This window comes from Lonchura striata, chromosome 5, assembly GCF_050655825.1.
Source record: "Lonchura striata isolate lonStrDom1 chromosome 5, ASM5065582v1, whole genome shotgun sequence".
In the NCBI taxonomy this organism is placed as follows: domain Eukaryota; kingdom Metazoa; phylum Chordata; class Aves; order Passeriformes; family Estrildidae; genus Lonchura; species Lonchura striata.
In genome coordinates this window covers 28509716-28525238 of record NC_140707.1, presented here as the reverse complement: position 1 = coordinate 28525238, position 15523 = coordinate 28509716, and the positions used below count along the sequence as shown (strand labels likewise).

Below are 15523 nucleotides of genomic sequence, written 5' to 3'. Positions count from 1 at the left end.
AGTGCTCACAGGGACTGTGCAGGGTACGTGCAGGAGATCCCGTGCACTGCTTTGGGGTCCCTTTTGAGGAGGAAGACCAAGGCACAGCCTCCTGCAGTCCACCCTGTGGAAAGCATATTCTTACGGACTATGCCACAGAGAGTCTTTACCTGGCTCTCCATATTTTAAAAATAAGATCCCAGATCAATAGTCTGCTCAAAGCTTAGGTGATGAAGTGAAATTTTCCGGTATCTTGATCAACGGTCCTTCTCCTTCTCCCTCAGCAGTTACATCCTTTGAGGTGCCTGAGAAGCCCGATATTTCACCTTCAAAAATCATCAAACTTCTCGGCCATTAGGGTCACGAGGAGAGGAAGAGGTGAGGCTGTTCCCGAGCAGGGAGCGTGCAGTGAATTCACCCACGGACACAGCGGCTAACGCTGCCCTGCCGCCCCTCACCTCGGCCCGGGGCCGCTTTCCCTCACGGGCGGTGACTGCAAATCGCGTGCCAGCAGCGGCACGGCCGATCCCCAGGGCCCGGCCTCCAGCTAGCCAGCCCTTCAGGGCCGCAGGGTCGCACGGGGAACGCCCGGGAGCGGGGCAGGTCTCGGGGCACATCCCGGGGGACGGGCGGGGTCCGCGCCCGCCGTGGCTGCGGCACCGGGAGGCGCAGAGCCTCCGGCGCACCCGCGGCGCTCCCGCCTCCGCACGGCAGGTGGCGCACGAGCAGCGCCCGCCCGGCGGCTGCGGGGGCGCGGGAGCCCCGGCGGCGCCTGCGCGCTGCGGAGGCGGCGGAGCGGCCTGAAGCAGCCCGCGGGGAGAGCGGGCGGCGGCTGCGGGGGTTCGGCGTGTCGCGTCCCAGGGCGGCCGTGATCGTGCGCCACGATGCCTGCCGTGTCGAAGGGCGATGGCATGCGAGGCCTGGCGGTCTTCATCTCCGATATCCGCAACTGTGAGTGGCGCCGGGGCCGGGGCCTGGGCTGGGCCGCGCCGGCCGTCGCCATGGGCTGGTGCCCCGTGGGGCCGGGGCTTCACCCCTCGATCCCCTTCCCAGTGCTTTCCCTCTTCCCTCTGATCCCCGCGGCGGGCAGCTCGGAGCGCTCCTGTCTCACGAAATGGCGACGCGCTCGGGGGGGGCGGCGCGGCGGGGAGGGGGGGCCGCATAAAGCATTTGCCCGTGGGTGTGAGCGTTTTGGGTGGGTGGGTTGGGGTGTTTCCCTGCCCCCTCGCCACCCCCGTCACCCCCCTCCGCCGTGCCTGAGCGCCGCGGGGGTGCCGGGGTCGGTGCCCGTTGTTCGCGATGCGCCGAGCGGTGCCGGGGCGCGGGTGGGTGTGCGGCGGGGCAGGGAGAGGCGTCCCTGGGCTCCTTCCAGATCCCCGAGCGGCTCTCGGCTCGGCACGTCACTGATGGAAAACAGGCCTCTGTAGGCGCCTGAGAGCAGGGCCCTCTGCGCGTATGCCTAGCCTCGGCTTAAGCTGGCTTTAAGGTGGGAAGCAGCGCTTGGGATCGGTGTAATTAAAAATGGGATGGAGGGAGGTGCGAGTAAGTGCCCCCCCCCCCCCCCCCCCCCGCCCCGAGAGAAGTGCGGGGAGCGTGTCCGTGAGTGTGCAGCGGGAGAGGAGGAGTACAAATCTGCTGTTGCTGCTTGGTGTGGGGGGAAGGGGTATGTGTGGGGGCACACCTCAGTGCTCAGTCTTCCTTTTCGTCCGAAATTGCATACAATAGTTTAATATTAATCGGAGTTAGAGATCTAAGGGTATGATGTGGCAGGAATTGCCTGGGGAAGGGCTAAGGTCGCTGTGGTTGGTGTGATGAAACAGCTCTATTTTGTCCACCTGTGAGTCTTTGTAGATCACTTGAGGCTATTTTAAAAGCAGTGGAGGAATGGCAGTAAGCATTTCTCTCTAAAGATATAAACAGATTTGGAGAATTTTTTTAATGCAAATTGTGTTGTTGTGACTGGGCTTGTGTTGGCATTATTTAATCACACTGGGTTGAAAAACTTCATATTGGTGACTTCTAATAAAAAAAAACCTGGCAAAGAAATTATACTGGTAAAATGAGACCATTTAAGTGCAGTGTCTTTATAATTGGGTGATTAGGACATCAAGACATGTGAACCAATTCAAGGTCGATAGTCTTCCTTAGAGCAGAAGCTGTTTGAATGAGCTGTTTTCTTTTTCAAAGCAGTCGCAGATCCTTAGGTTTCTGTAGACTTCACCCTAGTGTGTGTAGAAGATGGCTTATAAAAGGTGCAGTGTAGCAGTTCCAGGTTACACAAATGCTCTTGTGCTTTGTCTGTTTGGCCTGGCTATTTAGTGAGCGTTTTCCAATGTCCTGGTGTTCTGTGCAAGCTAGGAGTGTAGCATAATTCCACTTGGTATCACAGCAGTTAAGACTTGTTAAGCTGTTGTATCTACCCAGTGCAATTCACAATGATTTTTTTTAGTCATTGTTTTCATTGATTTAGCTAGAAACAGTATGACTTGATTCATCAGTGTTTTCGTGTCTTGCAGTTGGTTAACTTTGTTCACACTTGTTTTCAGAGGAAATCTCTAGAAGTAAATACAAGGGAAACATTTGGGCTCTTAGGTTTGTACCCAAAGTGTTCAGTGTTCAGGAATATGAAATAACAAAATTTAAGGTTGTAGGATATAACAAAACAGGTAGTTATTTCTCCACAAGGCAATGAGAGAACAGAGCTGAAGCTACCTTGGTCGAGATGGATCAACAAACCTCTCACGCTCTAGTTATCTGCAGGAGAAACAAAGATGTAACTTACTGGTGATACAAATAAAATGTTAACACTTCGACTCTTCATACAAGTAGTGGTATGTCTCAAATGTTTTGTCTCTGTCCAGACAGATGTTTAGGAGCTGTAGTTACTTGTGTATCTTTTTTGCCTTCATAATGAAAAAAGTAGCAGCATCTTTTAAACAGCTGCAGAAGAGCTGGTATTCCTGCTAGTAGGTGATGTATGAAGCTTCCAAATAGTTGTGAATGGCATTTGAGCCTTTCCCTTAGTGGAGCTCTCTGAGTGCTGCCAGCTAACCCTGGGCTAGTGTACACAGACTAAAATTCACAAAAGTGCTTCCTGGAGTATTCACAGAAGTACTCTCTGGAGACTTTGGGCTTTGTAGGTACTGCTTTTGGCTAAACTCCCTCTTTGCCTCTTCAGTGAGGAGCTAGATGTCAAGAACAAAAAGTAGCAGTTGTTAAGGTGAACAGCATCTTTTGAGTAAGCAAAGAAAGCAAGTGTTCCTTTCTGAGAAGGGAGGGAAGCTAGACACCACGGGCAGCTCTTAACCTCTATTTCTAGCCTTAAAATTGGACTAAATATCTGATAGTTGCAGTAACATGGAAAGTTCTGCTGGCATTTTTAGTTTCAATCCAAATTTTGGCTTTGCTGGACTCTTGTATCTATTTTTAGTACTGCCACAAAGGCTTGGCACTTCTAGTTTGCCAATAGCCTTTCTGAATTATGAGTAACAGTGAAACATGGTGTCTGTGGGGGGGTTATTCTGAAAGATTCTGCACAGATAAGGATTCCACATTATAGATCTTGCTGAAAAATGAAAGCGCACTTGTTGTGTGCTGCCTGTGCTGGGATGGATGCACAGCATGTGATTTCAAATAATTCAAGTAACCTAAACTTCTGGGGGGTACTTATGTAAATTTTGACTCTTTACCTTTGGAAATGCTTGATCTCCTTACATCAAGATTTATTTTTGTGACATTTGTATCTACAATGTCTGCAGCACTAAATAATGTAGGATTTTCTTACAGGTTGGATATGTTACTGACTTGGGAGTGATGCCTGTCTTGCCTATCTTTGTACCAGTCTGTTACAGGCTTCACATAAAGTCTTACTTGATAGCAGTTTTCAGTGTTTACAACTGTAGCTGATTGTGAACAAGCAGCTCACACTACCAGCCTATCTTTAATACTTCAAAGCTTGGTTGCCATTTCTGTGTTGTTTAGACATATTTTTGGCATGTGGTTTATCTATTAAACTTCTTGATTTTTGTCTTAAATACTTTTATGTCATATGTATTTTTTAAAGCAGACTATTTAAAATACACTGATTTCTCAGAAGTCTGTGATGTTTTTTGTTAAAAACAGTTGGAATACTACTTGCAGCAGCAATTGTAAAATATTTCAAGGCTAAGAGAGGCTTCTTAGCACTTTGACTTTGCTCTAGTCTCTGTGAAGCTGTCATATTGAGTGTCGTCTTTCAAAATGAAATGTTCTTTATTCATACTAAAATCAAGTGAATTTTCAAAGTATGATAATACAAGAAAATGAATTATCCTTTAGTTCTTTGTAGCTGTCCAGAATTTTGTTTCGGGGCAGCTTCTTATTGTAGGCTCTGCATTTTGCATATGGAGGTCCTAGTGCAGATGGCAGATAAAAATATTGTTTAGAAAATAACCCTTTTGGATGTCTGTCAATTTGCCGGCAGATGCATGAACTTTCCTAGAGACTTGTTAATTTGGATTGTTCTGTAACACACATGAATTAGTATAGTAAGTAGATTTTTAGCTTATCTTTCATAGACACCAGAGAAGAGACAAGAAGACAAGGTTGAAAGCCAAACTGCAGTACTTGATAAGGATAGCCCAGTTAATGAGTGCTTGGTTGGTGTGACTGAGAAAATAGTTAGGCGTGGCTATGCTGTACAAAGGATTGTGGTGGAGTGGAGCTGAAAGTTCTGAACCCTGTGGTTTGGTGAAGTGTTATCCAAACTTAGGGGTTCAGGTTGGGAGGAGTCCTTGTTACTGCATGGATTATGTGCCTCATGAACTAAAACATAACAAGATCTGCATGTGTTGCAAGCATATGGACTCCTGCAAAAAAATATTTATTCCTAAATAGTATGTTATGTCTTTTCTTGTGTATGCACTGCAGAGCTGCTGAAGCAATTGGCTTATGCAAGATGGTGCTTTATAAACTCTCCAGCTGTCTTAGCTGACAGATACCTCATCAGAAGTCTGTTTTCATTTTTTTTTTTTTTTGAGTACAGCTTTATGCTTATCTCACAATGAAATACTTTTAAGTAATTTGTCACTCAACCTATTATGCTGCAGCAACAGTGCTATCTGCTATTCACCCTGAAAACCAGGAAAGCTTGCTTTTCTCTTTTCATTTGCAGGCTGTAATGTAGAAATAGTTTCTGTTACAGTATTAAGTGTATTACTGGTAACCCCCTGCTCCACTTAAAATTGGGAAGCCAGTTCCTCTTAGGTTGATGAGATGTGTCTACAAGAGGCAAAAGCTGCTTTTGTCACAGGTTTGGAGTTCAAGACAGGTCTTAATTTCCCTTGCAAGGTAACTGTGTTACCTTTTCAGTTTTGCTTCAGAAGTTGGACAGACAGAGGAGGGATTCCTGAGTTTGTTCTCCAAATGTTTCTTTCTATGTTTTATTCCAAGTTACTGTTTCTTTTTCATCAGGCCAAATTTTTTCCTCTAATAACATCCAACAAATATAATAAACAAAGGTCTATCTCTTCTCATAGAACTTAATGCATTAAATTGTCATTGTACTGGACAAGGGATAGCGTCCAGAAGCTGAACCTTCCAAAATGTCTTTGCTTCACTGCACTGGGACTGGTGCATTAGGTTTCAGATCAGCAAGTGGGTATTGAAAAAAAGATGGTTCATTAAATTAATCATATGATGATCACCTGTTTGAATGGCTGGTAGGTTTTGAAGTACATTGCAGGTGTAGGTAGGAGGGGCATGTACATGGATTAAATGACTACATGGGTATGTATAGAATTATTTTTCTCTGAGAACAGCCACCCAGTGAAACGAACTTCACATGGAGCCAGTTGAGCACATGCAGCTTGATTTAGTTACCTGTAAGTAATTATTATATGTCAGTAATAAGCTATCACTGTGTAGGCTAAAGCTACTGCATTGCCTCTCTGAGGTGTGGGTTCTTGTTTGCATTGCATGCAGTGTTAAAGCAGGACTTGAAATACTTCTCTAGACAGTCAGAACCTTTTTTTTACATGTATTCTTAGATTATTTACCTTTTCAAGAAATTGAAGGCAAGGCATCTCGGTTAGCTCTCCTATTGCTTCTTCAAGACTGTGGCAGCGCATTTAATATGGTCGGTTTCTGGCCTGAAAAATCAGCCCTAAGAACGTGCTATAATAAGCACTAAGTCTTGCATCACTTGCTACTATTTGCAGGAGAGTGCTTTAAGGAAAACACAATTAGCATGAGATTAGTCTGAGGAGGATCTCTAAAACAAAACTGCTGCTCTTCCCATGGCTTCTCTGTCTTGGCTTGCTCCTGGTCATTTCAAAGAGCTCTGAGGGGCTGGGAATTTTTTTTTTTTTTTTAATGCTTTTTTAATTTGTGCATGTTTGGCTTAGCGGAGAGTAATGGAGGAGAGATAGTAAAGAGCTAGAATCTTTCATGTGACATCCAACCTCTCTATTAGATACCCTGGACTGCTTAATTTGAAATCCTTTGGATAAAGACTGCCCGTCAGGACTGATAAGAGGAAATTAAGGACCATTGCAGAGGCTATTATATATCTGCATTAATTAATGAGCTCAAAAGTATTTTAAGGTCTTTGAAACAGTAGTTTGGAAATGGTAGCTAAACTAGGATAGGCCTCAAACTGTTCTTCTACTTGAATGTGACCTAAGGTAGAAGAGACTCTACAGTGACTAGTAGGAAATCAGTGCAAATACTGCCTTATATTGCTGAAGGGAGTGTAGCTCTACAGTGTGAAAAGACTGGTCAAGGAAATAACTGCTTGGATGATGCTCAGTCAAGGAAGGAGGAAGAAACTGCTTTATGTACAACCTTAACTCTACACTTACTGTTTGCATATCTTCTTGGATTAAAGCTTCTCTTTTGATAGCAGTCAATGTTGTTTTGCCACCTAAACTGCAAGATGGATGTTCTGTATGTCACAAAGTCACTTGGATATGAACTTCTGGTACACTTTCAGTTATTTTAGGGATAGCTCTGGTTTTAAGCTAGACATTGGTTACCTGGTTGCTTCTCAAATTTTCTCTTAACTTGTGGTGCTCAGTTAGAAAAAAATAGCCATGGTAAGCATCTAAAATCATTAAACTTGTATTAAATTTTTACTGTTTCTTACATCTGGATTGGAAAGCTGCTTTTGTGCTCTTACTTCTTTTATGAGGACAAGGAGCTAATGGATTAGTGGATTACAGTAAAGCCTGTGACTCCCTTCTGTTTCCTGAGAAGTGTTGTTACAGGGGCAAATCTCTAGTGGCACAGTGGAGGAAGAAGTCAGTTTGATGGAGAGTAGTTCCCTTACTGTGCAGAATACTAGAAAACGTACTCTATATATAAAGTTCTAAAATACCAGTACTGGTCTCTGTCTTAAGATATCTAATCACAGCAGGATGTCCCAAGACACAACACTCCTAAACTGCCTTTGTGATTCGTGATCTTCAGTGTGACAGGCACTTCTTTTCTTCTGATCAAACAGATCTTGTAGAAGGACAGCATGCACTCCTGTTTTTGTTCATAACAGGATGTTAGCACGTCGGTAAACAAAAAGCTTCTTGTTCTTCAGACTTGAATAGGTTGATTTGTGAACAAAAGTGAAGTCATACTAACTTTTTTTTTGTAAAGATGTTCAGAGTTTTATTGTAGTCTCTCTGGATTAGTTGTGCAGTGAGTTTGTAAACAATTGCACCAGCAAGTTCCTTCAGACTCAGGTGGAGCTGGAGCTTGCACCTCTATTGTACTACCCTGGATAGTTTAACCTAATGAAGGAATTTATGTTGACAGACTGACAATGTGAGGATGGGCAAGCAGCCACTCTAAATGTATTGCTATGCAACCTGTCTGCCTTTCTTTTGCCCTCTTCCCTGCTGTGCTAAAGAGCCAGCTGAGAGATTAGGGAGAGCTGGAGGATGGATTTGATGTTTTACTTCATGAAGATCATGATCTGCATAGCAAATGGCTAATCTATCCTCTAGAGCTGTAACATGAGTATCTGTCCTGCTGGCAGGTAAAAGTAATGGTTTAATTGACTGATATGAGCAAGTAAAAAAGCTCTTTCACAAAGGCAAAAATGAAGGCACTGATTATCTTTATATCCATATCTTCCTCTATCTCTATGATTTTTACAGTGGAGACGCTGTTATTTGTTCTGGTTTTCCCTGTCTTTCAACCAGTTTCTTCCTCTGTTCTCTGACAGTGGGGTTCAAGAATGCGGTATAGTCTTTGCATCTTTGCATGCTTTAAGGCTGTTTTAGCAATAGAAAAGGCAAGTGGGTCATTTGATTGCTTTATTCCAACTGAAGTGTGTGGACAGTGAATGGGTGAACTTGTTCTATACCTGGTCATGTCTTCTGCTGGCACTATCACCTGTGGTAAAGCGGGCATGACTTAGCCTTAGTGTAGACTTTGCCATCTTGCTTTTGGTTGTTAGGCTCCCAAACTGACCTGCAGCAGTACAAGGCAGTAGCAGGAATGTGTGTGCCAGGATGAAAGCAGTGTTTAGGAACCATCTGTTGTTGTCTCTTAAGAAGCATAGCCTTGAATCAAAGTGACTCTCAAACTATCAATGCTTTGCTCAAGGGAAGCTGGGTAGCAGTTTGGCTGTCCTGTCTCTCCCACTGAAGTGGCCAGTCAGCTTGGATGCTCCTAATGTAGAGGCTAAGGAAAACATAACCAGAAACATTCTTATGTTTGGAAAACAATGACTGAGCTCTCAGGGAAGATGTCTAACATCACCTTTAAAATTGAGAATTTATCTTTTGTGGAAGAACTGTGTTCTTTCTAAGTAAGTGTTCCTAGCCATTTGTCTTCTCTCTCCCAAACAGAAAAGTCAACTTGTCCTCTCTCTTCAAGGCCTGTTTGATAATTGAATGTGAATAGAGTTCATATTATATTAGACCTATGATAGTGCCACAAAAAGTCACTTACACTACTACTGGCCTTTAAGAAGCATGACAGAATTGTGGCAGGCTTTTTCCTTATGCTAACAGAGTCTCTTATCCTCTGCTTTATAGCTCATGCCAGCAGTTGTGCATCTGTAATCATAAATTGTCAGATGACCACAGGGCAGGTAAGGCTAAGAGGTAGCACAGTGTAGCAGTTCTCAGCCATATGAATTCAAAACAAATTATTGGCTGGGCTCAATTACACTGACTGCTGGCCTTAAGCAGATTGGAGCCAGATAAGTACTGGTAACATCTAAACTTTTGTGAAGTTATTTATTTATTTATTTGTTGCTTTAAATGTTGACAATATGCCTGTGTCTCAAGGCCTTGCCTGCAGGAATGTACTCTGCTCAGTATTTGTGTAGCTGCTGATAGAAAAAAATGCTTCTCTTCCTTTGGGAAATAAATGTGTAGGCTTGATCAGAAATATATCAAGTGGTTTGTATGAAAGTTAAGAACTAGCAGCAGTTCTAGTTAGCACAGGTGGGTTGTATGCCTCAGACTTGTCTTTTACAGTCTGCAGTTAATATAGCAACAAGTTAATCCTGATGAAGCAGGTCACTGTCTGAGTGAGCCAAAGCAACCCACTAATTCTAACCTTGAAGCACTTACTTAACCTTGCAACCCTGCTGCTAGGTTACTATTAAGATATGTCAGGTGTTCTTTTCAAATGAATGAACTCAACAAACCTCTTTCCTGTAACCTCTCTTTTCTCATTCTTTAGGTTGTAATACAGAACTCCAAACAGAGGAATGGAGGTGTATTTGTGCAGTCCTGAAGTGCTGACTGTAGCCTGGATTGCTGGGAAATACAAGAATAGTAGTAGGTTCTTTGATGAGCTGCGTGATTTACAATGTTCCCTACTGTATCTTTGTTAAACAAGATGGTAATTAAGGATAATACTGCTCTGCAGACTAAATTTACCTTCTCTAATGAAGGCAGTAGGCAGCATGATGGAGTCTGAAGCCTGACAAACTGCCAAATGTGAAGTAATCACCCATTAGTACCTTGGACTGTGTTGTGGCTGGGTACCTGTGTGCTCAGTACCCATCTTGGAGATAATGAGCAGCACTTGTGCAGTAGGACTGCTAAGGCTACAAACACTACGTGTCTTTGCAGCAAAACAGCAACCAAAGCTTACTGACTTGCAGTCACCTCTTTTAATAACTTATTACAGATATTAAATGATAGTCTGTTAAAATGGTAAAAGTCTGAATAAGTGAAAGTGAGAAGGATATGGCCTGAACTCATATGCAACATAATCTTCTTGTGCTCTGGCTTAACTACTGTCCTACCCAGCAGTTTGTATACATGACATGACCTTTATCAAAGCCTCTCCAAGCTGAATGGTGTGGTTACAGAACATTTTGTTGGCATACAGCTCTGATAATTTCATGAGAGTGGGAGCTGAGTAACAGCCTGAAAGTGTGGCAGAGCAATTGCCTTTGTTAGCTCTGAAATGTAAGCCTTTATTCCTGCAGCATAGCACTCCTTCAGCTATCATCATCTTCCTTTTTACTGTCCTAAAGGCTACTTGAGTGTTTCTAGTGATGGTAAAAATAGAATATGCGCATAGAAATTATTCAGTGAGTGCTGGCAAGTCAGAGTAATGTGATGAAAACTTCTCAGTTAATCAAACACATTTTAACAGTGCCTTTCCACACTTGGTCAGGATGGAAGATCTAGCTAAAAATTGGTCCTTGGTTTATGATACTTGTGTTTTCTTTTGTCCTTTATAATGGAAGCTGCCTTCCACAGTGAGAATTTGTTTTGCTTTGCTATCCTCTAATAAAAGCAGTTAATCATGTTTGAATAAGGTTACCATACAATAGAAACTGCTGAAGTTGAGGAAATTTGGGGTTAGATACTTCAGCCTGGTTTTAACTTGTGAGTTGTCCTCAGCATTGTGTGATTTCCCTCAGTGTCATTTAACACTTGGTGTGCTGGTACTGTTCTTTAAAACTACAATTGCAGGCTTGCATAGACTGTAATTAGTAATAAGGTGAAAACTTAGTTGTTCAATGTGATCTCCAGTATATGGAGTTATACTTTTTATCACCTGTTAATTGCTATGATGTTTGTTTGGTTATAGTCTGGATGAGATCATATGCTGCCTTCAAAATAGAACAGCCTGAAGGAACTATTCAAAAAAGACTGGTTCATATGCCAAGCAAGATTTAGAATTTGAGATAATAAACCTTCAGATGTGACTCTGGGTGTTCCTGTCATCTTGCTCCTACAGCTGTGTGCATGGGGGTGGGATTTCCATGTTTGTGTTGCTGAGCCTGCAGACTATTTCTGTAAAAGGTGCTGACTTCACAAATTCCTGAAGTATTTTAGTCAGGCTTTGCTTAATGCTCTGTTGCTTGCTTAGGACACAAAGAACCCAATTTCTAGCAGAAACTGATAATCTGTGAGTTGTAGCAGGTAAACAGTGCTGCTTGAAAGGTTTGCCAGGAGATTTTGGTGGTTTTAAAAAAGTAAAAGATGGCCTTGATTTCATCTTGGGTTAAGAAAAGCTAGCTGATATGTTACTGTTTCCCTTTCCTCACCCTATTATTAACATTTTAAAATTGTGATTATTACCACACTTGCTGAGGTTAGAGAAATAATTGCTATAAATTCAAAGTAAATATTGCAATTCACTTTCTTTTCAAACATAGTTTAAAGATACAGAGTAAAGACCTAGTTTCTAAATTTAAAAACGAAATATCCTACTCAGGCTAGCAGTGTCCCAGACTGAGTTCTATATTTTCTGCCCTATTAATGTAAATGAAGTACAAAATCTCCAGACTCTGTGGTTATGTCTTAATGAGATGTGCTCTTCCCATGGTAAAAGGGAAAATAAACTAAAAGCTTTAGGAGATTAAATTTTTCATCAGAAGCAGATGAATGGCTGAAAATAAAGGAAGTATTTTGAAGTAGCTTACAAAATTGGAGTGTTGTTTATTTACATAAACATTTGCATCCTTTTGGGGTATGTTACTGTGGCTCCTTTTTTCAGAGGGTGGGTCCCTGGAGCAAACTACTTGCTTCAGTGTAGTAATGAACTCCTAATGCTGGCAAGTGCCCTAGAAGCAAACATTTGAGTATCTCTGCTGTGTGCTCAGGACAAATAATCCAATTTAAGACAAATCTAAAATCTATAAAGGAAGATACTTCAGGTCTTAGACTGTATGACTTGCTACTCATTTAAACAATAAATAATGTTACTACTTTAAAACCAGCTTTCTTTAGGTTGACAAGTGAAATTAGAACAAAACTGATTGTTACATGTTATATTAGTGAAAAGTGGTTAGACTTGGTGACTCCAACAGATGCATCTTTATAAAGAGAGGGAACTATACTGTGTTCTCTAGCTTTGTCATTTTAGAAGTTAATTGGAATTTCTAGGTCAAATTAAAACTGTGGACATTCTCTTCTACTTTATCTGGAAATCAAGGTGCATACAGATAGGAACTACAATTTGTTTCAGAACAGGTATTTTAAATTATTGAACTCTGAAGTTGTGGGTTGTTTTTTGCCCTGTGGAGTGCCTGCCAAGGCACCCTGCACTTAAGTCTTTTGAGCAGCAGCCCATACAAAACGCTGTTGTAGAATGGAAAATTTCAATATCAAGTGAATATGTGGGGTCTGGAGGTATTTTGTTAAAAGGACAAGGCAAACTGAAGTAGTTGCTCCTATTTTGGGCCTAACATTTCTGATTGTACAGTGTGCTGTGGCTGCTCTGTGTCTGTTCTCTTGTGGCCATTGTTAGAGGCAGATTAATACAAACCCATTTCCTGCATCTTATGCAAGAGTTGATTTCAGAAGTACCTAACTTCAGTTTATTTTTTTGAGTCTAAGTCAAGAAATTACAAAATCTAGATTCATTTGTACTTGGCAAGGGATTCCTTTATACTTGGCTCTTAAACTATCCTAAGGCACTTGTTTCCTTGAGTTACTTAGTCACCTTTTACAGGGCCTGCTGTATGATCCCCAAAGGAATAGTGAAGGGAGGATTAAAAATCCTAGGGTGACACAAGTTTTTGGACATGCAAATGTAGTGTGATCTTTAAATACTGTGAGATGTTTCTATTGAAGAAAGGGTTGAGATTGGAGGTGCTTTGAATGCTGGTCATGATCTGCTCTTCAAGCCTTGTCACATCCCCTATTTGCACATTCATGGCTGTAGCTGTGTTCCCAGTGGTGTGGGGAAATTAATTGTGTGGTGTGAACACTGGGCATGTGATCCCCACAACTCATGAGGTTGGACCGTTTTGAACCAAGGCATGGAGACTTTTTTACTCATAACCTTATAGCAAATATATGTGATGAAGAGGGAAGGAAGCTGTCGTTTTCTGCTGCTAGTTGATGTTTGGAACACTTGAAATGCTTGAAACTTTTGGAAAAAGTTTTAGACTTGTTGAAATTTTGAGTCGGTACAGGTCTGAATTAACAACAGAACTAAATGGCCAGTTCTGCATTGCTGAAATGTACTTCACTTGCTTCCCTCAAATGACAGGCAGCAGATCACAATGCCTGGGCTGGCTGTTTTACCCTTCTGTGCTTCTACTCATGTAGAAGACAATGGACCCAGATGTCTGTAGAATCTCAGTGACAAAAACCAAAATGCTAAAGAGTAATAGGCTGTTTTGGTTTGGATAGTGCAAATGTTACTTGAATAAGTTTGCATTATCAGAACTTAAACTGCAGCTGTTTCTCTATGTAACTTGAATTGGTACTAGAAATCCCAACACCTATTCTTGGAATCAAAGGTTGATATGAAATACTGATGGTGCTGAGTAGCATAAGATTGCCAAGTCATGTAATAAAGTGTGAATTCTAAATATTTCTGGTTTTCAAATGACTTTCATGATGTACGTTGAAAGTCTGAACTTGTATCCTAACTGTGTGAGGTCTTGAGTCTTTGGACTCTTTGTGAGTCTACTCTGTTTCCTCTTCAGTCTGTTAAGAATGTTTTTAAAGCTGTTGAACTGAATGACTGTTCAACAGAGAAATAATAATAAATTGGTTTGTCCTTAAGGTGAGGAATAATCTGAGCTGCTTGTCTATAAGATTGTGCTTAGGAGATTCACTCCTTCAAAGCACTGTCAACTTAGTAATCACACAGGAAGTAAAATTCACTTTTCTCTGGGCAGTTTCGGGAACAGAAAAACTGGAGCATTTGTGAAAGTCAGTAGCAGTGGCATCTCAGGTTATATGCAAGTGACACTGTCTAAAGTCTGCAAAGCCTCTTGAAACAGGGAGGTCCTTAGAGCTTCTCAAATTCCTGTCTAAAGTGATGCTTAAGTTACCTCTGTTTGCCTTTAGTTCCAGTGATGGAAATGGAGAGTAATAACTCCTCCTGTTGTTTGTATGTTCACAAATGCATGTTTCTGTTTGGGTAAAAAGATGCTTCGGGTGGCAGAGGGATGTCCAAAGCACTGTGTCCTGATACATGTTCTTTTCATTTCAGGCAAAAGTAAAGAGGCAGAGATAAAGAGGATAAATAAAGAACTAGCAAACATTCGGTCAAAATTTAAAGGTAAGTGACTTGATCATACTGTACTGTATATATTTCCATATGACATTCTTTCATGGGGTTTTGTTTTTACATGCTTGGACATCTTTTGTCAACTGCTGATTTAAGCAAAATGCTAGAGCAGTCTGTTAAAATAACTTTTGAAAGTGTTCTCTTAACTATTGAACAGTTCTGTGATGCTTGACCTTAATAGAAGCAAATTCCCTCCTCTATCAAAAATTGGGCTACTGGTCACAAACTATTTCTAATACTTGGCCTCCTAACCACGTGACTTCTCAGCCTGTTTGCTTCCAGAAAGCTGTGAGGCTGAGAATAGTTTGAAGTAATATGGGTGGACATGATTTTTTTCAGTAAAACAGCATCTATTTAAACTTTTCTTCCTTCCCCCTCTTCAGCCCCAAGCCCTTTATGGAAGTAATAGGTTAGGCTGTTTTATAGCAGAATTAAGTTAAAATATGTAGTTGCTGAAGCTATACATCTTGACAAAAGCAACAGCAGTACAAATTATTCATATGAAAAGGATATGTAGTAACAAATTTCAAGAGGGAGCAATTAACATTTAGACAACATGAGGTAAAACTCATGCTGTTAGCTGTATTCAAGTTGTGTATGTTATTTCAAAGTTTCAAGATTCTGAGGGGTAGTTGGGACATTTTTAGATGAAATTATAACAGTAGTGGCTGTGGCAAGTTTAAATAGCTATGGGGCAGTGTGTGTAGTTAGATGAGGTATTGCAATGTGAAGATCCTATATGTACGTTCAGAATCTGCTGGATTTTTAGTAAATTAATTTACCACAAATGAATTGGCTATCCTGGCCTACACTAGCATATCTGTTTGGAATACTTGATACATTAATAAATAACTTCCCTGAACTTTGTATGGTCTTTGCTACATTTTAAGTAGTATGTCTCTTAAAGGTGTGTACAAAGACCTTCAGAAACCTGAGTGTCATCAACAGCTTAGAAGGGAAGAGTTAAACCACCGTGCAAGACACTCAATAAATTCTTCTAAATTAGAATTATTCTAAATCACATACCTCTTTGTTTACATTTTTCTCTTATGAAAATAGGTAA

The 15523-nt window shown here is 41.5% G+C and overlaps 1 protein-coding gene across 5 annotated transcripts in view; it reads left to right on the top strand.

Moving 5' to 3' along the window:
* Window positions 1-734: 734 nt before the first annotated feature.
* The window catches only part of AP2A2 (adaptor related protein complex 2 subunit alpha 2), a 45054-nt gene continuing 30265 nt past the window's right edge, over window positions 735-15523 (top strand). For 4 of the 5 annotated variants that reach the window (XM_021555164.3, XM_021555162.3, XM_021555163.3 and 1 more), the window contains exons 1-2: window positions 735-930; window positions 14383-14451. In XM_021555164.3, coding sequence (XP_021410839.2) covers window positions 864-930; window positions 14383-14451 — 136 coding nt within the window. In that variant the 5' untranslated portion in view covers window positions 735-863. Of the gene's footprint in view, window positions 931-1291; window positions 1466-14382; window positions 14452-15523 lie in introns of those variants that run through there. The other variant, XM_085581589.1, reaches the window with a different exon arrangement.